This window comes from Chionomys nivalis, chromosome 14, assembly GCF_950005125.1.
Source record: "Chionomys nivalis chromosome 14, mChiNiv1.1, whole genome shotgun sequence".
Lineage (NCBI taxonomy): Eukaryota > Metazoa > Chordata > Mammalia > Rodentia > Cricetidae > Chionomys > Chionomys nivalis.
In genome coordinates, this window is record NC_080099.1 from 47,342,410 (window position 1) to 47,365,827 (window position 23,418).

Below are 23,418 nucleotides of genomic sequence, written 5' to 3' on the forward strand. Positions count from 1 at the left end.
CGTCCCCAAAAACTCAATGGACGCTCTTAACCACTGAGCTATCTCCCTAGCCCCTTGTTTTTGTTTGTTTGTTTGTTGACTACTGTGAATTAGGCTGCTGAAAACTTTGGTGTTGCAGTGTGGTGGGTTCAGAATTATTACCCTATGGCGACAGCCTGTGTCTACCTGTACCTCCCTGGATAGGCTTTGCTGTCTTGAGACAGGTGTCACTGTAGAGCTCAGCAGATTTGGGCCCACAATCCCCTGCTTCTAACTGCAGAGCGCTGTTCTTGGTGCTCTATACTGCCACACCTGCTGTTCCAGGTAGCTTTTATCCCTGCTTCCCTCAGCCACGCCCACACACTCACTGAGGGCCCGCTGAGTGTGCTGTTTCATAGGCCGAGGCTCGGGGTGCTTAGCTTTAGGAGTGAGGTGACAGAGGTCCCAGCTCTTCTCCTGGACTCTGGGTAGGTGTGCCAACATCCCCAAGCCCAGCCCCAGGCTGCTTTCCCTGGTAACATCCATGCTGTCTCATTTCTTCTCTCCCAGGCTAAATATGGAGTGTGAAACTGCTCTTCTTCCCGATTTAGCATTTGAATTGAAGCGAGAACTGCGTGTGGCTGAGAGGCCGCCTCCCATCTGTGTGTGAGAAAGGGCTTGCAGTCTGATGGGGAAATAGGTGCTAAGGAAAAGGGCTGCCGGCAGGAGGGCAGATGTGGCAGTGGCCTGGGGGACACCTGGCAGCCATCTGAGCTGAGAGCTGTGCACTTGGAGGAGCAGACCTAGGCAAGCAGGAGAGGCAGGAAGCTTGGGCAGAAAGAAGCGCCATGCACTGATGTGAGAGGCCATGGCTTCTGCCGAGCAGAGTCGGGAGGGTGGCCGTGGGCTGGAGTGAGACTTCTCTTTGTCTGCAAACTCTCCGCTCTCTCCCTCCTCTTTTTACCCTTCATGCTGGAGACCAGCCAGATGCCAGTGACCTGGGCCAGAGACGTCTGGTCACATGACCACTTTTATTTTGTTCACGTGTTATGTTTTGTTGTGACAAGAGTCTCCGATGTGGTCCTGCCTAGCCTGGAACTCACGTAGACCAGGCTGGCCTCAGCTGGGGGTGATTCTTCTCCCTCCACTTTCTGAGGGCGTGGGTTACAGGTGTTCCCTACCGTCCCCACGCATGAAGGTCCTCCTGCTCAGGCCACTCAGAAAGCGGACCTTGCAGGCCCAGGGTGGACAGGGAACTGAAGTTGGATCAGGATGGCATCATGGGAAATCAATCAGGAGGGGTCTCTGCTTGTTTCAGCCGAAGCCCCCTCCTCAGGGTGAAGTTAATCGCTCACAATCTTCCTCTTACTTGCTGAAACCGAGTCATGGTTTTGGTTTAGATGGGAACAGGTGGAAATCTCGGCCTAAGAGAAACCTCTTGTTGGCAATGTGAAAGGCTATCTGGAGGGTCATGCCCCTGCCAGGCACAGCTGAGGGATGCTGGTGTAAAACTCTCCATCAATATTTCAGGCAACATAATTTATTGATCACTCATCTGGCTGAGACAAAAGGAGAGGGTAATTCATCAGGGATACAAGGCCACTGGGTTCAGTTGGAAGGAAAGGTCAGAGAAAGGTAGGTCACCAAGGTGGCGTCTCTACCCTGCCAGACCCTGCAAGAAGACTTGGGGATTCTAGGAGGTGTGTGTGTGCGTGTGTGTGTGCGTGCGTGTGTGTGTGTGTGGTGGGTGGGTAGGCGTTTTGTTCTCTCTTCCAACTCCACAATATCCTTGATGAAAATAATGGAAAAGGCCAGGCGGTGGTGGCGCACGCCTTTAATCCCAGTACTTGGGAGGCAGAGGCAGGCGGATCTCTGTGAGTTCGAGACCAGCCTGGTCTACAAGAGCTAGTTCCAGGACAGGCTCCAAAACCACAGAGAAACCCTGTCTCAAAAAAAAAGAAAAAAAAAAAGAAAAAGAAAAAAAAAGAAAATAATGGAAAAGGCCAGGGGTCAGAGAAGCCTGGGGCAGGCCTGAGATGTCACTGTGGCCAGGATGCAACAACTCTGTGGAAATCTTTCCCCACAACCCTCAACTCTGCCCCTCGCCTCTCCTGACCCTGAAATCCATTTCACTAGGTGTCTCTCAGATGCTAGTTTGGAAGCCCAGGTTAGGTCCCTCCTGGCGGAAGCCTGGCATTGTCTCCGGCACCCAGAACTGTGCAGGACCCTTCCCAGGTTTCATTCTCTGAGTCTTGTCTGTCCACCTCCAGTTCTGAGTGACGAGGTGCACACAGACTGGTTTCGGGCCGAGATTGCTGAAGAACCCACGGCTGTCCTGTCTACCCTCAAAGATGCGTTCTCTCCAGTTAGTCTACCCTCGCATGGAGCAGAGTATGAGGCTTTCTGGTCTCCAGGCCTTGAGCCATTGGAGAGATTATTCTCTGCTTGGTGATGGACTCTCACACTGGGAGGGAGCTGCGCCACCTAGTGGACCGTTTGACACCTTGCAGGCAGAGCTCCCACAGCCTACGCTTGGGTAAGATCCAAACGGAAGCCGCTGTCCAGCTCTCAGGACTGACTTGAGATGGCCGCCGTTTTCTTCCTCGAGCCAGGCGTGAGACCCAGAACCGAGAAGAAATAACTATGGCGCTCGAAAGGATAATGATCATGCACTCGCTGAATTTTAGGTAGGCAGGGAAACCAGCAGGGTCTTTCGACCCGGAAACAACGTGTTCCTGTCACCCGGGATGCCACAGATTAGGCAGGTCACTGTTTAGGAACCCAAGTCCCTCCCTCCTCTGCTAGCATTGCTTTCCTGCAAGCTGAGCAAGGCTGCACTTAGCTCTGCTAATCACGTTAGAGCTGGCACAGGCTCGAGGGAGCTGCTGGCTTTCCTCTGACGTCAGGGCCTGGAAATCCCATTTTAAGCAGGTTCTTGGGAGGTTGGGACACCCACAAAAAGGAAGGAGGAGTCAGATAAAGCAGCTTCAGGCCTGAGGCCATCATAATTTGGAACATAGTCCTGGAGGGTTGCCTAATGTTCCCAGGAGCCTGGACGTGTGACGTAGCACTAGACCCCACCCCTCAAAGGCTGCTGAGGACCCATGCAGTCAGTGCCCTCCACCTAGCTCTAACGGACGTCTTTTGTACACCTCTAGCCTGAGAAGATCTGAGGGATAGGAGAGAGGGCAGGCAGACCTAGGGAATGAGGGGACAGCATGAGGTCACCCAGACCCAGTGTGCCCCACCAGCCAACCTTCTCCTAAAAGGCTTTCCAACTATTCTGTCACCCGCCATCTCTCCTCCCCTCCCCTGCACCACAGGAAGCAGGCCCTGTGCCCAGAGTTCTGGAAGCCTGAAGGTTTCCATGGCAACAGAACAAGGCGCTTGGAAATCTGAACATCTTCCTTTTGACACACAAAATATCCCCAGATGTATATGTAGAGTCTGTCCATGCGGAATCCGGGAGTGGTCTCCTAACTACCACTGTGTGTGTGTGTGTGTGTGTGTGTGCGCGCGCGTGCGCGCGCAGGCACACACACGTGATATGTAGCAAGTGCAATTTGTACAGAATACCTAACCTGTTTTCCTGGTTATATGGTAAGTGCTAGCATGGTACTACCTTCTGGGGATCTTCTAGACTGAGTCTCTTTCTTGACTGTACCTTCCTCTCCTTTCCAATAAAAAAAAAGCCAAATTCCTCAATGGCTGTGCTGGCCAGCTTTTATGTCATCTTGACACAGGCAAGGGTCATCTGAGATGAGGAAACCCTGAGGAATTGCCTCCATCAGATAAGCAAGTCTATGGTGCATCTTTTTTCTTTTTTTAAGAGATTGTCAGATTTTTTTTTAAAGATTTATTTATTAAGTATACAGTGTTCTGTCTGCCTGCATGCCCGCAGGCCAGAAGAGGGCACCAGATCTCATTATAAATGGTTATCAGCCACCATGCAGTTGCTGGGACTTGAACTCAGGACCTCTGGAAGAGCAGCCAGTGCTCTTAACCTCTGAGCCATCTCTCCAGCCCCGTGGTGCATTTTCTTAAATGATGACTGATGTGGGACAGCTCAGTTCCTTGTGGCTAGTGCTGCCCCTGAGATGATCCTAGGTAGTATGCGAATGCTGACTGAGGACCCGTAGGAGCAAGTCAGTGAGCAACGTTCCTCCGCAGCCTCTGCTTCGGTTCCTGCTCTAACTTTTGTCCGTGGTGGAGTGTGCCCCGAGAGTTGTCCGCTGAATAAACCCTTTCCTCCACAAGCTGGCTTGGGTCGTGGTGTCTATCACAGCAGTAGAAACGCAAGTTAAACAGGTCCAGTGGTGAGAGGAAAGCCCCCAGAGGGCTCGACGAGAGATTCTGGGGAAAAGCTCCTCTGTTTGCTTTTTTGTTTTTTCAAGACAGGGTTTCTATGTGCGGTTATGGCTGTCTTGGAGCTTGCTCTGTAGATCAGGCTGGCATCGAACTCAGAGATCTGCCTGCTTTTGCTCCCCAAGTGCTGGGACTAAAGGCTCGCGCCACCACCACCCGGCAAAAGGGCCCTCTTATGTCCTCACATCTCAGTTCCAGAGGTTCTGACAATATGACGGGCACACACGTCCTGTGATGCCAGGGACATCTAGGCTGGTGCTCCACCCACCCCCACTATGAGGTTCTTCCACAGACCGAGACGGTTTCTGTTCCCTTTCCCGTCACTGCCTCAGCTCCTCTGCCAGCCTAGATCCCTCCTCCCGGGTCCTGGTCCTCCAGGGCCACCCCCTCCTCAGCCAAGCCTCCTCCCATTTCTCTGACTCCTTTCCTAGAACCCACCATCAGTCAGGGCCCCGCCTTCTCTGACTCCACACTAAACTCTGGTCCCAGGATTTGTCTGTCCCCAAGACCTACAGACCTGGTTTGTCCACAAAACTTCCTTTGCTTCTTTTCTTCCCTCACCCCATTCCAGCAGTAGTCCTGGACTTTTCTGCCCCATCTCCAGCTGTGTTTAGCAGCAGCCTACCTCATTCTCTCCCCTGGGCACCTCGCTGGGGTCCTTGTCCCTAGAGTTAACATCTGAGGGGATCTGAGATTCTGGGGTGTAAAACAACTCATGGGGTTAAGGACCGTTAACTCGTTTCCCGTGTTCATCTGGCCTTTTTCCACCCCCCTCACAGCCAAGTCTTCTCAGTGGGCTCCTCCCACTTATTGGCTTGGTGGAGCAAGAATAACACGGAGGCCATAATGAGGGAGGTGGCAGAGTGTAATTTATTGGCTCATCCAGTGGGCACTGTGGGATCAGGAGCCGCTCAGCTCCTCTTCCTTCTTCACGGATTCCACTTGGCCCTAAGTGAAGCTAGCAGACCCAGGGCCAGGGGTGGGGTCCAGGTTGGTTCTGACAGGGGTATGCTTGGCACAGGAAGGGGACCCCATGGCAAGGTAGGATGGGTCCCTTTGACAGGAGAGGAGCCAGCTTGGCAGGACCTCCATAGTGGGCTCTAGGAGTGGAGGAGTCCAGCCTAGACCAAGGATGGAAGGGTAGGGGACAGTCCCTTGGAGCCTCATTCGGTCAAAGGCCTGGGTCCTCTGAGGTTCTGAGACCAGCAGGGGTGAATAAAGAGGAAGCCCAGGGCTGAACCTCCCCAGCAAGCGTGGCCTTGGGATCCCACCTCTTTCTGGTGGTATGGAGAGCACACAGCCCTACAGTTACGGTTCTGGCAAGGCCGTGTCTTCACTCAGAGCTGGGCCTGAGCAACCCCCTCCCCACTTCTTCCCCTTCTCAAGGTGCCTTAAGGCCCCCTCCTTGGTCTTTCTGGACAGTGGCCACTACCCTTATTGAAGAGACAGCGGTGGAGGCATGGCAGGCCTCACAGAGGGGGATGGCCATGGTCTTCAGCAAGGCACTGGATGGGTTGGGCGGGGCGGGGCTAGAGCAGCCGAAGAGCGCTGCTGGCCGGGAAGCCCCCACCTCCTCAAGGGCTCAGTCATCAGCTTCAGGCCTCAACCCTACAACTGTGCCTCCCTCCTCTCTGCCCAGCCCCCTCTGGAGGAGTGTCCACGGGAAGAGGCACAGGAAACAACCATCTAGGGGTTCTCGGGTCTGGCCCACTGTGGAGGAGGGGCTAGGGCTGCAGCTCCCCCCAGTGCTTGCTATTGGCCTAAAGCTGCAAGGGTGGGGGGAGGCGGGGCCTCAAGCGGAGTCACCTCCTCCAGAACTCTTCTTCTTGGGTCGGGTCTTCAGTGTCTTGGAAGCTACCGGCTATGGAGAGAGGAAGATGGACTCAGCCTGGTCCCAGTCCATCGTCCCAGTTTCCCCAGGCCATGCCTGTGTTCTCACCTCAACTTTGGGGACTTTTTTGATTGATTTGGTCCTCTTGGGTGCCTTGTCTCCCAGGTCATCTTCTGAGGTCTCTGTCCGGGAATCTGCCTGGCTTGTGCTGGACCTTACACTCAGGGCAGGGTCATCTCCTAGTTTGGGGGTGGGGAGAGAATAAAGGCTCAGTCTGGTGTCTTTTCAGCTCTGTCCTATTTCCCACAGCCCGGGGTCTGCCATTACCTAAGTCCTCAATAGTGTCCAGGAGTCCCCCAGGGCCAGGTCGGAGGCGGCCATCAGGCCCCTGTAGTGGCAATGCATCCTCATCTCGAATGAGAGTCAGGTCCTGCATGCTGAAGCTCCGGAGCTTTTCCGAGAGCACCCCCTGGCCCTAGGGTCACCACCACGCACCAAGAGAGCAGGAGGGAGGAGCGGGGTGGAGAGAGAGGTTACCATAGTGTTGGGATATTTTCCCTTTGGCCAGATGAGGAAACTGACCAGACAGCAGAAGAAACAAGGCTGGAGCCTGGAGCCGCACAACCCAAAGTCTCCAAGGCCTGAAGACAGGACACGGGAATGAACCTAGCCCCGTCTCACCTTGGCAGCAGCTGTGACTGCGGCATTGGCGGCCAGATTCAGGCCCCGCTTGCCCACCCTCATCATGGTCTCATAGCTCTTGTCTCGGGCTTGTGTGATATATTCGTCGATCTCCTGCGGGGACAGGAGACCTGAGAGGTATGGCTGCAGGCAAGTTACCTTCATTCACACCTGTGCAAAGACACGGTCCGGCCCAGGGAGCTGGGCTCTACAAGCCCCGCCTACCCCTCCCCCGGAAATGTATGTGGTTGCAGGCGTGGGAATGCCTCAGCTGGGTCAGGCTGGGAAGAGTTGAAGGTGGGGGCGAACCTTTTCCTTGTTGGACAGCGTTGGATGCACGAACTTGCGGTAGAGAACGCTGGAGCCCTTGGTGTAAGGGGACAATAACCATATCACAAAAGCAATCTTGAGCTCAAAGTAGAAGGGGAACCTGTTGGGAGGACAGAGGTGCACGAGAGTTAGGGGATACTGGACTGAGTAGCATTGACTGGAACAGTTCCCACCCCTAGTGCTCTGGGGCCATAGGTTTCCAAGAGAACTGGGAGGGTGGATGCTAAACTGAGACTCCATGTGGGAAGGTAAGAAGTGACCCCAAGCCGGGCGGTGGTGACACACGCCTTTAATCCCAGCATTCAGGAGGCAGAGGCAGGCGAATCTCTGTGAGTTCAAGGCCAGCCTGGTCTACAGAGAGAATTCTAGGATAGGTAGGGCTACACAGATTTCTTTGTGTCAGAAAGAGAGAGAGAGCTGGAGAGATGGCTCAAAGGTTCAATTCCCAGCAACCACATGGTAGCTCACAACCATCTATAATGAGATCTGATGCCCTCTTCTGGCCTGCAGTCATATATGCAGGCAGAATACTGTATACACAATAAATAATTTATTTATTTATTTATTTTAAATATTTATTTATTATGTATACAATATTCTGTCTGTGTGTATGCCTGATGGCCAGAAGAGGGCACCAGACCCCATTACAGATGGTTGTGAGCCACCATGTGGTTGCTGGGAATTGAACTAGGGACCTTTGGAAGAGCAGGCAATGCTCTTAACCTCTGAGCCATCTCTCCAGCCCCCACAATAAATAATTTAAAAGAAAAGGAAAGAAAGGAAGGAAGGAAGGAAGAAAGAGAAAGCGACTCCAATTGGGTATATGCCTATAATCCCTGTACTTGGCAGGGTGGTCACAAATTTGTGGCTGCTCTGGGCTACCTAAGACCCTATCTCAAAATAAACCACAAACCAAAGACATGGGATACATTCCTCAATCTCAGGCACCTGGGAAGTGGAAGCAGGAGGATCATGAGTTCAAGGTCATTTTCAGCTACACAGGGAATTCAGGGTCAACCTGGGGGATGTAAGACCCTGTCTCAACAAAGAAAACAAAGCAAAAAGCAAAAAGAGATCTCAGATGGAATTTCCCCAGCAAGCAGCTCTCCTTCCTGTGTGCTGAGGGATGTCACCTGTCTTCCGGGTTCCCCCCCTCCTTCCGTGATGAGGACTGGGATGGTGTCTGATCTTGATCCTTGCTGCCATGACATGACCCCTACCCCCTTTTTTTCCTTCTTTTTTTCAGTATCGGCCCCAGACATTCTCAGCTCTCTACCATTGAGTTTTTTCGTGTGTGTGTGTGTATGTGTGTGTGCACACATGCACACACGCAGACCAGATGTCAGCCTTGGGTGCTGTTAGCCAGCCCTGGTATCCATCTTTCTGCTTCCCTGAGCAGGAATTACAAGCATGCACCATCACTGCCTTTTAAACATGGGTTCTGCATGGCAAGGTTCACACACTGAGCCATCTCTCTAGCCCTTCAGTATTTTTAGCTAAGAACTGTTTGAGAGGTAATCTCACTGTGTTCACACTGTGTTCACACTGCATTCACACTAGCAGCGGACGCCAGCGTCAAGTGCCCTTCACACCACTGACAGGCACTCGGTCCTTTGCCTTCTGAGTTACCGCTCTCCATTTCCCCCAGGCTTTTATGCCCAGGCCACAACCTCCGGCAAGTCTTCTACATCCTCACAAAGCCCTCATCAAAGCCCTCTCCTTCACTTGTGCCAGGGAATCTAGACTTACCACCCAGAGTCTTTTAACAAATCTCTAAATTACCTTCTCTCTACTGAAACTATAGCTGGTGAATACAAGGGCTTTATCTACAAATGAAATGACAGTTTGCCTTCCAATGTTTATATTTTCTTTGCCTCTTATTTAAAAATGTTTTGTGAAGTCAAGGACAACTTTATTGGAGTGTAGAAGAAAAGCAAACAAACAATCCCAGGGCAGGCAAGCTTTACCCTTAGCAGCTTCCAGGAAGAGGGGAATGGAAGCAAAGGAAGAACAGCGAGGTCAGAGGCGTGGCTGACAAGCTGTCACATAGGGGAGAGGGGAAGGAAGCCCCAAGTATTAAGGAAACCATGTTTAGAAAAGAGAGGGGCCAGGCTGTTGTGGTGTGTGGCCTTTAATTCCAGCCCTCGGGGAGGCAGAGACAGGCGGATCTCTGTGAGTTCAAGGCCAGTCTGGTCGAGAGAGAGAGAGAGAGAGAGAGAGAGAGAGAGAGAGAGAGAGAGAGAGAGAGAGAGTTAGTCTAGGACAGCCAGGGCTACACAGAGAAACCCTGCCTTGAAAAACAAACAAACAAAAAAAAAAAAAAGAAAAGAAAAGAGAAGAAAGAAAAAAGAAAAGAGGCCATCAGTGGTTAAGAGCACAGGTTGCTTTTGCAGAGGACCTGGGTTCAGTTCCCAGCATCCACATGGTGGCTGACAACTGTCTGTGCTCCAGGTGATCTGACGCTCTCTTCTGACCTCCACTGGCATCAGGCACACAGGTGGTGCACAGACATACATGCAGGCCAAATACCCATGCACATAAAACAAGCATTTTTTTTTTTAAAAAAAGAGAAAGTTGGGCATCGTGGAGCATCATACACCTGTAATTCTAGCATTTCAGAGGCTGAGGGATCAATGCAATTCTGAGGCCAACTTGGGCTACATAAAGGGTTCCAGGCTAGCCCAGGCAGAAATACATAGTGAAATTATCTGGGAGAGAGAGAAAGAAAAAGAAAGAAAGAAAGAAAAGAAAGAAAAAGAAGGAAAGGGAAGGACTATGAGAGGAGATAAAAATTATGCTTTTTTTGAATTCAAAATAGTAAGCAGACTTACCTGGCCAGTAAGCTCTTGCTTTTTTTTTTTTTTTTTCTTCTCTATAGACCAGGCTGGTCTTGAACTCACAGAGATCCTCCTGCCTCTGCCTCCCAAGTGCTGGGATTAAAGGTGTGCACTACCACCACCTAGATGCTATTGCCTCTCTAAAAAAATCTTAACCATGGGGGCAGGAGGGATGGCTCATTGACAGGAGGAATGGCTGCTCTTCCACAGGTTCTGAGTTCAATTTCCAGTACCCACAAGGTGGCTCACAGCTATCTGTAATGAGATCTGGTGCCCTCTTCTGGCCTGCAGGCATACATGCAGACAGAACACTATACATAATAAATCTTTAAAAAATCTTACTCATGTATGATATATGCATGAGCACACGTGTGTGTTAGGTGTAGGCTTCTGCACAGTGCACATGTGGGGGTCAGAAGACAGCATCTGGGGCTGCTTCTCCCCTTCCACTCTTACCTAGCTTGCAGGGATCAGACTCAGGTCAGCAGGCTTATGTGGCCAGGGCTTTGCTGCTGAGCCACCTTTCTGCCCCCTACACTGAGATCACGTAGGCCAGGCTGGGATACCTTATGGGCCCCCGGGATTACAGGTGATTCAAATTCCATGGACTGTCCTCTTCAAGAGGTGCTTGCTCAGACACGCTCCCCGTCCTTGTGACACTCCTATACTTTAGGCCTATTAGTGCGATGCCTTGGAAATATGAGCATCCAGTGTCCCACAAACAGGGAAGACAAGGCTTAGGAACTGGCGATCTGTCTACTGTCCCAACAAGGACGAAGGAGTGGACACAAAATCGGTGAATTCCACTGTGGTGCTATGGCTGTCACCAGAAATGAGGACAGTCTGTACCCCCAGCTGTCCTGGAACTCGCTGTGTAGATTCACCTTCCTCTGCCTCCCAGGTGCTGGGATTAAAGGCGTGGACCACCATGCCCGGCTTGCTACATTTGTTCTTACTCTGCTGATATCAGGCCTTAAGAACAGTATTAAGGACACCCAGGGGCTGCTGGAAGTTGGGGTAACTCTAGCCTGGGTCCCAACCTTCTCCCTATCTGTCTGGCTTCTAAAGGGAAAGGGTCTGGGTCTTGAGATACAAGGAGCGGCCATTGGACCTCACCAGGACAGTATGATATCCGTGAGTGTCTCTGCTGTGGTGAAGAAGGCGAAGACGATCCAGTACATCATCCATTTTACCTGGGGGGCAAAGGGCAGCATTAAATGGGGTCTAGGACTGAGGATATGTAAACAACAAGGTCCCCGGCTGCCAAGGAAACCCAGGACCCCATGTTGCTGCCTGCTCTCTACTGAAGTCCTGGGAGAAAGTTCCTCAGGACCTCTGTCAATCATACCAAGCCTGGGTGGAGAATAGGGAACATCCCAGAACCTCTTTTGCTCAGGGTTTTGTTGGATAGCATGGCACGAAGCCATCGTCTTCCCCCTACCTGTAATGTGACAAAATGCCCCCCCACCCCGTGTTTGTTAAACGTTGTTCACTTACATATTCCTTCACGTTTTTGGTCTTCACGGCCTTGTAGGAAGAGTAGGCTGGGTACAGGGTGCCAAAGATGAGCCTAGGGAGGCAGGCATGGTTACTGGGCCCTCCTTCCTCCCAGCTCTGCATCAGCCCTTGGGGGGCTAAGGCGCAAAGGAACAGAGCTCCAAAGAAGCATCAGCTGGCTGAGAAGCTCTAGTCAAGGACTAAGGTCAGAGCAGTAAAGACTCCAAGATCATATCCAGCCCTTCCCCTAGACCCAGAGGCTAGAGGTCCCTTCAGCCAGAATCCTTGGCGAAGCACAAACATGTTTTGGGAGTTAAGGGGTCTGGTCACTACCATGAGATGTTTTCCTTCTTGGCCTAATGCCCGCTCAACCCATCTGTTCATACTCTCCTCTTCCTTGTCTCAAAGACAGGCTGGGTAGAACCAATTCTCCAAGAGAACCTCACATCACTTAACAGGGCACCCAACCTGGGTCGGAACTATTGCCATCTTGGGACTAGAGGGCACAGGTTCAGGAGGCCCTGAAAGAGACAGGTTTATAACCCCATGTCACCATGGTCTGAGGTCAGGTACAGTTAAGACCCTGTCTGAGCATCCCACTGTAGATTACAGAAAGGACACCAATGGGGGGGGGCGGCGGGGAGTTTGCCCAGGCCAGGAGGGAACCAATCATCCGGAATGCCACGTGGAGAGATAAGGCCTCTAGCGGGTGGGAAGAGGAAACCCCAATGGGCTGAGAGGAAACCAGGACACAGGCCTGTGACAACACTGACTGGGAAGAAGGGTGGGGTTTCTGGTATGCCAGTCCTGATGGAGGCTGAGGGGCAGAACCTGAACTAGAGGAAGGGTTGGCTCTGAAGCCCGGCCCCTTCAAGTGTGGGTGTTGCCAAGCCAGGACACTCACTGCCCCTGCTGATGCTGGATAGTGGGCCAGAATCCTCAAGGCCAACATTTAGGCTTGTGTGCTTGCGGGAGGGAGGTATTTCTTCCTGTATCCGGGGGAGGTGCCAGGGCCATAGCTCCACAATGTGACTGTTACAATGTGTCTGGGATCAAGGCTACCTAATGTTTTCCCAATCCTAGGCAGATAATAGACATCCATCCTGTTACCTCCCCACACTTTGTCCTCCCAGCACCTCGGCTTCCAGGCCCAGCCTTCCTCCCTGGATGCCTAGGGCAGGTGTCCTCATCCAGTCTCTAGCTGGGGAAGCAGGAGGAGGGTCTGAAAGCTTTGGGATCTGAGCTCTGGAATGATGAGGCCCCTGTCATGCTCCCCACTGTCTTACTCTCTTCCCTAGGGAAAGGAAAGTCTTGTGTGCTGGGCTCCTGCAGCCTAGATCTGCTCAGTGGGGGAGGGGATGTGCCCGCCTCCCCTTATAAATCAGTAGCTGCTCAGCCTCTAGGATGGGGGAGGGCGCAGGAGCAAGGCAATTAAGAATAAACGGGTTTTAAAAATAATATGGGTGAGGTCTCTTGGAAACCAGGCCTGTATACTCCCGTAATGCCCCCCTTCCAGTCTTCGGTCTCACATCTCTGTCTCTGGGGACACCACATAGGGACCCCGGGCTAATCCATCCCAGGCTTGAATACCGCGCCCTCCATCACCGGCCCCCCTCATCCCCCACCGGGCGAGCCCCACTACCGCCTCGGCACTCACACCACCAGGCGAGAGATGATCCAGGACACCATGGCGGGGCGGGGACCCAGCCCGGGCGAGGATGCAGCTGCCCGAGGCCGGCAGTGGAGGCAGCAGGAGCTGCAGTTAGCAGCGGCAGCCGCTGTGGGGTCAGCAGAGCGCGGAGTTACCGCCGTTAAAGGGGAGGTTCCTGCCGCAGCAGCGGGCCGTGGGCGGTGGCGGCTCTTAAAGGGGAGGCCGCGGTGTCGGCGCGCCCCCCCAGCACCTGCTGTGGCTGGGCATGCGCCTTCACCCTCAGTGCCCAGCCTGCCTCTATATCGTTAGTTCATTTTCTTTGAGCTTCAAGGTGGAGGCCAAGCTCCCGGCGGGGACTCTTGTTCCATCCTTTTGACATTAGCTTCGGCCCACCTCCGGCCCTGCCCACATCAGGTTGAAGGCCTCAAGATCCCACCAGGAGCGACAGCTGCTTTAGTGCTTAACTGGCAGGCTTGTGCTTAGAGCTTTGTGTGTTATTCCATTGAATCCTCACAACTACCCTACAAGGCAGAAGTTATAGTTAATCCTCATCTTGAAGGTGGATGTTTTGGTTTCCACTGCTATGCTGAGGGTCACAAAACCACTAAGTCATACTTGTTACGATAGAAAGCCAAGTTTATTTTACAGGCTACATGCTCCAAACACCAACCATCGAACTCTCCTCCTCCACTGCAGGCTCCAGGACGTCCACCTGGGCTCCCGGGCCAGGCGTAGCTGCACCTGTCCACTCCAGTCCTCATCAATAACCGCCAATTTCCAGGTAAAAGGGAATTTGTTCACATGGTTTGATCGGACTTTTGGGTAGTAAATTGTGCTAGGGTTAGGGATATGTGAAATTTAATTTCATGGGGAGGGGATAGGAGAGAGAGGAGTGAGTCTCAAGTCAGTGAAAAGTCCAGAGACCTCAGCTCCACCCCCTCAGAAAGTACAATTGGTAGTGGATGTCCTATTTCTGAAGACATTTATATCCAGGATGTAGGCTAGCTCGCCTCCTGATTTTCACCAAAACAGTCCCCCACTGCCCTCCCTCCCCGCCCCACTTTACAGCTGCTACATCCTGCAGCTTTATGTTGAGGTATAATCCTTTTGGTGGACCACACTATTAAAATGTCCAACCAGGCTGTAAGGGCATGCTCAGAGTTGTGTATTTCAAAGACTCATATTCAAACCTAGAAGTCTTGAAAAACACAAATAGCCTATTTCTAGCTTGATAATTATGTTTCTAGGCTCAAATGCTCTGGAAGGTGTTTTCAGAGAAGCAGGCCTCTGATGATGCCTCTTGCTTTTCTACATAGCTTCCTTCCCAAAAGACCTCTTTTAACTAGAATGGAGTCTGTCCTTACCCAGCAAGAACACTTTTAATTTTGCTTAATAAACAACCCCAGTTGGGTCCTCTGCAGAGCCGCACACTTTACGGTATGCGGTCGGATGACCTCACAGCCTCGCCTGGAGCTGTGCGCAGGCTGTACATTAGGGCACTGTTCTCGCATCCTGCACCCTAAAGGAGGACCCCACTTAGCCCTTTTTGTTCACTGAGCATAAACTCCACCAGCCAACTCAGGTGGTTCTTCGCCTAGTCTCTCACTGGGCACGTTCTTTCTCTCAACTAAGCACAACTCAACGGCAAAGAGTGATCAGATCATTAGGCGCAAGGCAGTAGGAGGCCCTGAAACCAACCGCACCTCTGACAGCCCACAGTGTAGTCTTGACTTTAGAAAAGTTGGCACAGAAAGAATTTTGTCTGCTCCAAACAGATTTGTTAGATTTTTTTTTTAATAAGAACATGGAAATCCCAATCAGCCCTTCAATAAAATTAAAGTACAGAAAGTGAAATTAAAAGTATTCTACAGTAAATGACTTTTATTAATAAAAAAAAAAGGTAACTGTGAACATATAAACAAGGCTGCAGGGCAGTACACCTGGGAAGAGATACATTTCCCAGTGTACCTATGGGCCAGTGAATTCCATCATTTCCAAGTAAATTCTTAATAAAAACTCCACTGAGTTGTAAAGTTTTGCTGAAAATAATTCCAGACAAAACTCTAAAAAACAAAAAACTCTTATATTGGAAACCAAACTTTCCACCCCATTTGGAAACATATGCAGAGTCCCAAGGGAACGCTGGTAGTCGGCAAACAGATCCCGGAGTCAGCGGTGTGCACGCAGGGAACGCTCCACAGCTCAGATATGACACATGAGTTCTTTCTCAGACAACTGTTCCCTCGAGATAAGACTGAGAGGGAGGGAGAAACTAAAGGATTCTAGTAAAATGCCAATTCTTTTAAATTACGCTTTGGCTGATTTTGTGCTATAAGGGACGGCTGATTTCTAAAAATCATATCTTTCAAAGAGTTTTATTGAAAGGAAGACTAAAGTAATGTGCCTTTCCTTGTAGTCCAGGAAAACAACTGTGTTATTTCAAAAGTTCTAAAAATATCTACTTTCATGAAATAGTAACTATTTCACTACAAACCTAGTTCTCACTAAATACACACGGTTCCTAATTCTGGAGCCTCCTGGGAAAAGTTGTAGGCTCTCCCTGGGTCTTTAAGACTCCATATTCACAGAGAGTATGGGGAATGGCTGCACCCCATCTCCTGGGATGGGCCAGGTCAGAAGTCATGTGCAGAGACATGGCCGGGCTTCCACCAGGCACACTGTATCTCCTTACGTTACTAGTTATGACTTCCTCCGCCTCCAAACACAGTCCCACTGAGCTAGGCACAAGAGGAACAGAGAAGGAAGGTGTGCCCACATTCCTGGTTTCCATGGTCTCAAACCAGGAGATGTGCAGGAAAGCCCAGCAATGTTCAAGCAACCTGGATTCCCAAAGGCCACTGGATGGAGTGTGGCACCCTCGGCTTCGAGTCTGAAACTGTGTGTGTGAACAGTGCCATTTTCTTGTGTCAACCTTCAGTGTTGAGGCAGCATAGAAAGAGCGGCTGGAGAGTTTGTAATACTGACCACACTGGCTTGGGGAAGGGCCTCTGCTCCTGCAGAGAGCCCTGCCGTTCCCTGGTAAGTGTTGTGAAAGGCCTGCTTCACAGGAGAGCTGGAAGTTCCCCATGCCTTAAGACCTTGCCAGTTTGGATTCGTGGGCCTTGAGAGTGCCAACAGCATCTTTCACTGCGTGGTATATGATGTTCTTCACCTGGAGAAGAATTAGCAGTGTCAATTCAGGGCAGCTCACAAATGCAGGTCTATATCCTACCCCGACAAGCTTACTGAAAAGCCAATGAGGACGCCCCAGCTGTGTGCTTCCCAAATAAGCCCCACGATGAGTTACAAGTCATGCAGGATATGAGGTCCACACTCAAGAAAGAATGTGTATAGCTATCATCACTTCTGTTCTCACCAGGTGTTGGACAGAGTCACTAAGCTGTTATGTGGACCTCTAGTTAATCTATGCCATGAGCCTATGAAGTTCACTTATTTTATCATAAGCCTTGTTTAAAGACACTGAGAAAATCAAGTTCCAGGGAACTGAAGCTGGGCACAGAGGCACATGTCTATAATTCCAATGGTTGAGGTCAACCTGGAATAAAGACTGTCCAAAATACCCTTGCCCAAGACCCCACAGCAATAAACAGTGGGAGTGGGTAGGCAATGGGCTGTTTTTCCTATTGCATGAAGGTTGGTTCTCCTTCCACCTTGTGGGCTCAGCAATTAGACTCAAATGCCTTCACCCACTGAGCCACCCTGCTTGAGACAGGGCCTTACTATTTAGCCAAGGCTGGCCTCTAACTTCATTTTCCTGACTTAGATTCACAAGTAATGGGATTACAAGAATGTGACAGTAGGTCTAGAGCGTATGTGCACACAATTTGTCTAAGACACACTTTACATGTGACATTGGAAGATTTAATTAAGGTTATTAAAATAAATTGACAGGCTAAAAACTTTAAAGAACTGACAAGATGATTAATATTTCTAGGGCAGAAAAGTGAGGTAAGACAAAAAAGGAAGGACACACTGGTACTTTACGATGTTGTCTATGTACATACGTGTACTTCATGTATATGTATGACATCTTACTTCACAAAAATAGGAGGCTCTGTGATGGGCATACAAGATGCCCTGGGCCTCTACAGGTTATTTTCTATTACTTAACAAAAATGCACTGTGAGCTGTGTTTTAGATTTGTGTCAGGGAAAGTTGTCAATTAAACAAATTTCTGCCTTCACAAAGCTAATTAAGTTTTACAATTTAGCAAACTAGCAATGAACAAGTTAAAGAACAGTTATGTCAGATCGATGGGACCTGAAAGTGTCAGCAGAGTTGACGCTGCTATCGTATTATTTTTGGATTTACATTTACATGTGTGTACACACTGAGCACCATAGGTGGGAGTTCTCTCCTTTAGCACATGGGTCTTGGAATCAGATCCAGGTTATGATGCTTGGTAACAGCTGCTTTTGCTTGCTGAGCCATCATGCTGACCCCAGTGCTGTTATTTATTAATTTGTAATAAACTATTTACTTTTATTTTATTGTATTGTGTGTCTGCATGTATACCATTACATAGGCCAGTGCTTGCAGATGGCCAGGGGAGGGTATCAAATCCCCTGGAACTGGAGTTACAGGCAGTTGTGAGCCTTGGGAACCAAACCCAGGTTCTCCACATCAGCAGCATGTGGTTTGAGACAGGGTTTATGTAAAAGAGCCTCAGCTGTCCTGAAACTTGTTCAGTCGATCAGGCTGACCTCAAATGAGACACCCCGCCTGCCTCTGACTCCTAAGTGCTGGGATTAAAGGCATGTGCCACCATGCCTGGCTAGCATGTGTTCTTAACCTCTGAGCCATCTCTGTAGTCCCAGATGCTATAAAAAAAAAAAAAAAAAAAAAAAAAAAAAAAAAAGGTTGAAAGGAGGCTGAAGAATTGGCTCATTGGTTAAGGGTACATTCTGTTCTCCTAGAGCACTCTTTCCACCAGAGTTACTGTCCAGAACTTTGGCTCCAGAGGATCCAATGCCTTCTCCTTCCTGTGAAAAAAAAAATGCTGGGTAGTGGTGGTGCACACCTTTATTCCCAGCACTAGGGAGGCAGAGGCAGGCAGATCTCTGTGAGTTCGAGGCCAACCTGGTCTACAAGAGCTAGTTCCAGGACAGCCAGGGCTGTTACACAGAGAAACCCTGTCTCGAAAACAAACAATCAAAGCCTTATTTATTTATTTAATGTATATGAGTGCTCTATCTGCATGTACAACTTTATGCCAGAAGAGGGTACAAGATCCCACTATAGACGGTTGTGATCTACCATGTGGTTGCTGGGAATTGAACTCAGGACCTCTGGAAAAGCAATCAATACTCTTAACTGCTTAGCCATCTCTCCAGTCCCCTAGCTACCCACCTCACCCCACTGCCCCCACAATGCCTTCTTCTGGTCTCTACTGGGACTGCACACACACACACACACACACACACACGAACAGATACATAATTTTTTTAAAAAGGCAGCTAGGTGGTGGTCATTTTTAATCCCAGCACTCAGGAGGCAGAGGCAGGTGGATTTCTGTGAGTTCGAGGCCAGACTGGTCTACAGGAGCTAGTTCCAGGACAAGCTCCAAAGCTACAGAGAAACTCTGCCTCAAAAAACCAAAAAAGGCATTAAGAGTAAAAAGACAGTCTACCAATTGAGGCCTGGAAGAGGTGGGGTATGAAATAGGTACATTTATATTGCTTCTATTAATACGAATATATATAATGTGTGTAAGAATGTCCATCTGGGCCGGGTGGTGGTGGCATACACCTTTAATCTGCACTCGGGAGGCAGAGGCAGGCGGATCTCTGTGAATTCGAGGCCAGCCTGGTCTACAAGAGCTAGTTCCAGGACAGGCTCCAAAACCACAGAGAAACCCTGTCTCAAAAAAGCAAAAAAAAAAAAAAAAAAAAAAAAAAGAAAAGAAAGTCCATCTGCTCTGATTTGCAGAATAAGAGACATGTGATTGAGGCCCTGTACACAGCCAAGTTGAAGTTCTCTGACCACCAGAAGGCCCACTTGTCAAAGTGTGGCTCCTCCAAGTTTAATGTAGATGAATCCGAGGACGTGGTAGTTGAGAAGCTACTTATCCCCAAAGGCTGTAGGGACAAATATGTCACCAGCTGTGGTCCCGGAACAAGTGCAGGCTTGCCACCTGTGGCACCTTCTATTGTGATGAATGACGAGTCCCACTTTTTGACTAAGTTGGGCCTGTTGTCATAGGCTTATAATTCTAGCTACTCTTGAGCATGAGGCAGGAGGATGATAAATTCTAAGCTAGCTTGGGCTACAGAGAGTTTAAGGCCAGCTTGAACAACTTAGTAAGAACCTGTCTTGAGTTCTCTCTGCTGCTGGTCAGCAGTAAAGGACCTGCCAACCGTGTGTACAGCCTGTGCACATTCAGTTCTCAGTCACTGTGAACAATGTACGAAGGAACAGGACCCTCCCTCCCTCCCACAGTATTCTCTTATATCTCCGAGCAGGGATGCAAGCCTACTCAGTTATCAACACTAGAACTCCCAAGGACTGAGAACTAGGGAATCATTACATAGGAAATGGGTAGACTAAAAGACCCCTCCATACACACACAACACAGGCTTACTCAGGAGTTCAGGTCAGCCTGGAATTTGTGATAACTGCACTGCTTCAGCTGGGTTATAGGCATACATTAAGATGAGTGGATAATAAATTCCTGTAAGGGAGCTGGAAATAGGAGGATCAGGAGTTCAAGGTCAGCCACGGCTACCTGAGACAGCGGTCCAAAAACAAACCAATAATCGAAACTCAAAACCCCAACTGAAATGGTTAGGTATCTTCTGTTTCCCAGTCACTTCTCTACCAGAAAACAGCCATGAGGAGAATGTGTCTTTGTGTGTCTGTGAGCATTAGATAGGAAGACAGTGTGAGTGAACCTGGGACCATTTACCTGTAGTTTATCCTCATGATTCGTATGGGTGTTGGAGAGATGCCTGAACTCCTGTGTTAGGCGGAAACAGTGCTTCACGTGCTCTGGGGATACGAAGTCTTCTGCGACTTTAATGCAGCTATACAGATTGTGAACCTGGGAGGAGGCAAGTATAGCAGAAGAATGTAGACCTCAGAGATTCAGTAACTCATACGAAAATGCCAGTGGGCTGTGGCAGCACATGCCTTTAATCCCAGCACCTCGGGAGGAGGGCAGGCGGATTTCTGTGAGTTTGAGACCAGCCTGGTCTACAGTGGGAGTTCCAGGCAGCCAGGGCTACAAAGTGAGACCCTGTCTTGAAAACAAAACAAAAAGTTTAGGGCTAGGAGTGGTGGTGCACACCCTTAATCCTAGTACTTGAGAGACAAAAATCTCTGTGAGTTTGAGGGCTTCCTGGCTAAAAAACAACCCCCCCCCCAAAAAAAAACCAGAAACAGCAACAACAAAACAGAAAACTACCATAATACAAACAAACAAACAAACAAACAAAAACCAAGCATTTAAAGTTACAAGGAATAAAGTTAAAAACTAACAAGCCATGGTATTAGAGCACCCAGTCTGATCCTGCCACTGATAACTAGACTCAAGAGACAAGCCAAGCACCAAAGCCCATGGGGTTGTGGAGCTGGTCTCCATTGTGCAACTCACCTGGTGCGGGGCTCCAGCAGGTATGAAGACAGCATCACCCAGGAACTGCACGATGGCCCAGCCTTGCACGCCATACTCCTCAAAGAGTCGCTTCCGGAGGATCTGGTCCAGATACCAACTTTGGTCATGAATTGGGTCATGATCAGGAGGATTCTCTTGTCCTTGCTCTTCTCCAACCTGAAGTTATAATCAAAATCCAAAAAAAGGAAGAATAAATAAAGTAGCCCTTCCTTGCCCACGGTTTCAACAGTTTCATTTACCCACAGCCAACTGTGCTCTAAAAACACATGGAAAAGTCCAAAAAGGATTTGCAGGTTTAAAAATTGTGTTATTATGGTGTTAATTATGGTGACACGAAAGACTCCCCCACTGTCCAGCACCACCTCATACTAGACATGTTGTAGAGGGTAGTGTGTGTCTAGGTTCCGTTCCAGTTCAGGTGGCTATGAACATTTCAGAGAACATGTGTTCAATTACTCTTTTTTTTTTTTTTTTTTTTTTTTGGTTTTTCGAGACAGGGTTTCTCTGTGGCTTTGGAGCCTGTCCTGGAACTAGCTCTTGTAGACCAGGCTGGTCTCGAACTCACAGAAATCCACCTGTCTCTGCCTCCCGAGTGCTGGGATTAAAGGCGTGCGCCACCACCGCCCAGCCGGAACTAGCTCTTGTAGACCAGGCTGGTCTCGAACTCCCAGAGATCCGCCTGCCTCTGCCTCCCGAGTGCTGGGATGAAAGGCATGCGCCACCACCGCCTGGCTTGTTCAATTACTCTTTAGCATGCTTTTAATCCCAGCACTTGGGAGGAAGGTAGAGGCTGGTGAAACTTTAAGTTCCAGCACAGTCTGGTCTACAGAGTGAGTTCCAGGACAGCCAGGGCTACACAGAGAAACCCTGTCTTGAAAATGAACAACAAAAAAGAAGCTTCTTATTACCTCAACATTTATTACCAGTATCATATATAGGGGGAAAGATGTAGGGAACCTCCTAGGAAGGTACTATTCCTTAAGCACACAAAGAACACTGTCTTCTTTATTCTGTTGAACATGTTCTAGTGTGAGCTCAGGCCCCTTGCGCATTCTGAAAGGTTTCTCAACCAATAGGTCCCCTTTCTTTGCTTCCCCGCAGTGCTGAGGATGGAACACAGAACCTTATGCACACTAGATAAGCATTCTAACACCAAGCTCCAAACCCAGCTTTTTTTATTATTTATTCATTTTTGAGACAGGGTTTCTCTGTAGGCATGGCTGGCCTGGAACTTGCTCTGTAGACCAGGTTGTCCTGAATGCTCAGAGATCTGCCTGTCTTTGCTTCCTGAATGCTGGGATTAAAGACACGCACCACCAGGTCTAGTCAAATTTTATGTATTTTATGTATATGAGTGCTTTACTTGAGCATATACTGCTTCATGCCAGAAGAGGACATTGAATTTCATTACTGATGGCTGTGAGTCACTATGTGGTTGCTGGGAATCGAACGCAGGACCTCTGGAAGAATAGTGCTCTTAACCACTGAGGCATCATTCCACACCACCCCCCCTTTAAAAAGACTTATTTTTATTTTGTGTATGAGTGTTTTGCTTGCATGTATGATCTAAATCTGTTTACCACATGTGTGCTTTGTGCCCAAAGAGTTCAGATGATTTACAAATGACCATGAACATCCATGTGGATGCTGGGCACTGAACCCGGGTCCTCAGCAAGAACAACATGTGGTCTCAACTGCTCAGTCAGCCCACCAGCCTCAAGTTCTTGCTTTTCTTTTTTTTTTGAGATAGGGTCTCTCCATGTAGTCCAGGTTGGCCTCTGTGATCTTCCTGACACCAGCACTCAAGTGCTACAGGTGTGCCCTACCCTGCCTTGTACAAATAGGTCTTTACTACCAAGAGACTTCACAGGAGAGACCCTGGTGGCTGTCTAGACCACAGCCTGGAGCTGGGGATATTGCCCCGCTGAAGGCATACCTTCCTGAGGAGCTCTCGGATCTTCTCTGCATCCTTGGCTGCATAGATGTGCCATAAGGCCCCCGGCTTCTCTTTTCCGTCATGAATCCTCTGCTTGGTCACCTCATCAGCATCACCCTCATCAATTGTTTTGAGGACTTCTGAAAAGAACAAAGTGGTGATGACAAAGTAACCTTTAGGGGAAAATGTCCAACCAGAACAAGTTTGGTCTCTGTTCTTCTCTATCTGAGTAATATCACAAGAATCAAGAATCAAAGCTTACTAGGCAGTGGTGGTGCACGCCTTTAATCCCAGCACTTGAGGCAGAGGCAAGTGGATCTCCATGAGTTTAAAGCCACCCTGGACTACATATGGAGTTCTACATAGATCCTGTTCTTTTTTTTAAAAAAAAAAAAAAAAAAAAAAAAAAAAGAATCAAAACTCATATGGGGGCTGATGAGATGGTTTAGCAGGTAAAAGCTCTTGCCATCATGTCTGATGACCTGAGCTGGATGCCAGTGACCCGTGTGGGGGAAGGGAAGAACAACAGGGTCTCACTGTACCTATGGCTGGCCCAGAATTCACTATGTAGACCAGGCTGGCCTTACACTCTTAGAGATTCACCTGCCTCTTCCTCCCAAGTGTTGGGACTAAAGGTGTGCATGATCACTCCCAGCTTCTTATGGAAATCAAACTCTGGTCATCATGCTGTTGACACTT

General features: G+C 49.5%; 2 protein-coding genes across 7 annotated transcripts in view; both read right to left on the reverse strand.

Annotated features, from left to right (window-relative positions):
* Positions 1 to 5,174: 5,174 nt before the first annotated feature.
* Positions 5,175 to 13,485, reverse strand: Reep2 (receptor accessory protein 2). Of its 4 annotated transcripts, none has more exons than XM_057789387.1 (8): positions 13,157 to 13,485; positions 11,500 to 11,572; positions 11,119 to 11,195; positions 7,145 to 7,265; positions 6,836 to 6,949; positions 6,482 to 6,623; positions 6,263 to 6,393; positions 5,175 to 6,184 (listed from the first exon to the last, which is right to left on the reverse strand). In XM_057789387.1, exons 1-8 carry the CDS (start codon positions 13,186 to 13,188, stop codon positions 6,116 to 6,118), a joined length of 759 nt encoding a protein of 252 aa, XP_057645370.1. In that variant the 5' UTR covers positions 13,189 to 13,485; the 3' UTR covers positions 5,175 to 6,115. The 4 variants fall into 4 exon arrangements, with proteins under 4 accessions (XP_057645370.1, XP_057645369.1, XP_057645368.1 ...); XM_057789386.1 differs by having other exon boundaries at positions 6,482 to 6,629; positions 13,157 to 13,398; XM_057789385.1 differs by lacking the exon at positions 13,157 to 13,485 and having other exon boundaries at positions 11,500 to 13,139.
* A 753-nt stretch (positions 13,486 to 14,238) lies between these two features.
* Kdm3b (lysine demethylase 3B) overlaps positions 14,239 to 23,418 on the reverse strand; it is a 62,286-nt gene continuing 53,106 nt past the window's right edge. For 2 of the 3 annotated variants that reach the window (XM_057789383.1, XM_057789381.1), the window contains 4 exons: positions 22,720 to 22,859; positions 20,763 to 20,939; positions 20,076 to 20,210; positions 14,240 to 16,322 (listed from right to left, as the gene is read on the reverse strand). In XM_057789383.1, coding sequence (XP_057645366.1) covers positions 16,242 to 16,322; positions 20,076 to 20,210; positions 20,763 to 20,939; positions 22,720 to 22,859 — 533 coding nt within the window. In that variant the 3' untranslated portion in view covers positions 14,240 to 16,241. Of the gene's footprint in view, positions 16,323 to 20,075; positions 20,211 to 20,762; positions 20,940 to 22,719; positions 22,860 to 23,418 lie in introns of all 3 variants that reach the window. The other variant, XM_057789382.1, reaches the window with a different exon arrangement.

What these genes read in the sequence shown, in the direction of transcription:
- Reep2 (XM_057789384.1), bottom strand. Translation starts at nt 11,622, where the DNA reads ATGCAGAGCTGGGAGGAAGGAGGGCCCAGTAACCATGCCTGCCTCCCT. An exon ending in CCAAAAACGTGAAGGAATAT is followed by an intron (nt 11,196 to 11,499) that starts GTAAGTGAACAA and finishes TTTGCCCCCCAG; the next exon opens with GTAAAATGGATGATGTACTG. An exon ending in CAGTCACAGCTGCTGCCAAG is followed by an intron (nt 6,630 to 6,835) that starts GTGAGACGGGGC and finishes TGGTGACCCTAG; the next exon opens with GGCCAGGGGGTGCTCTCGGA.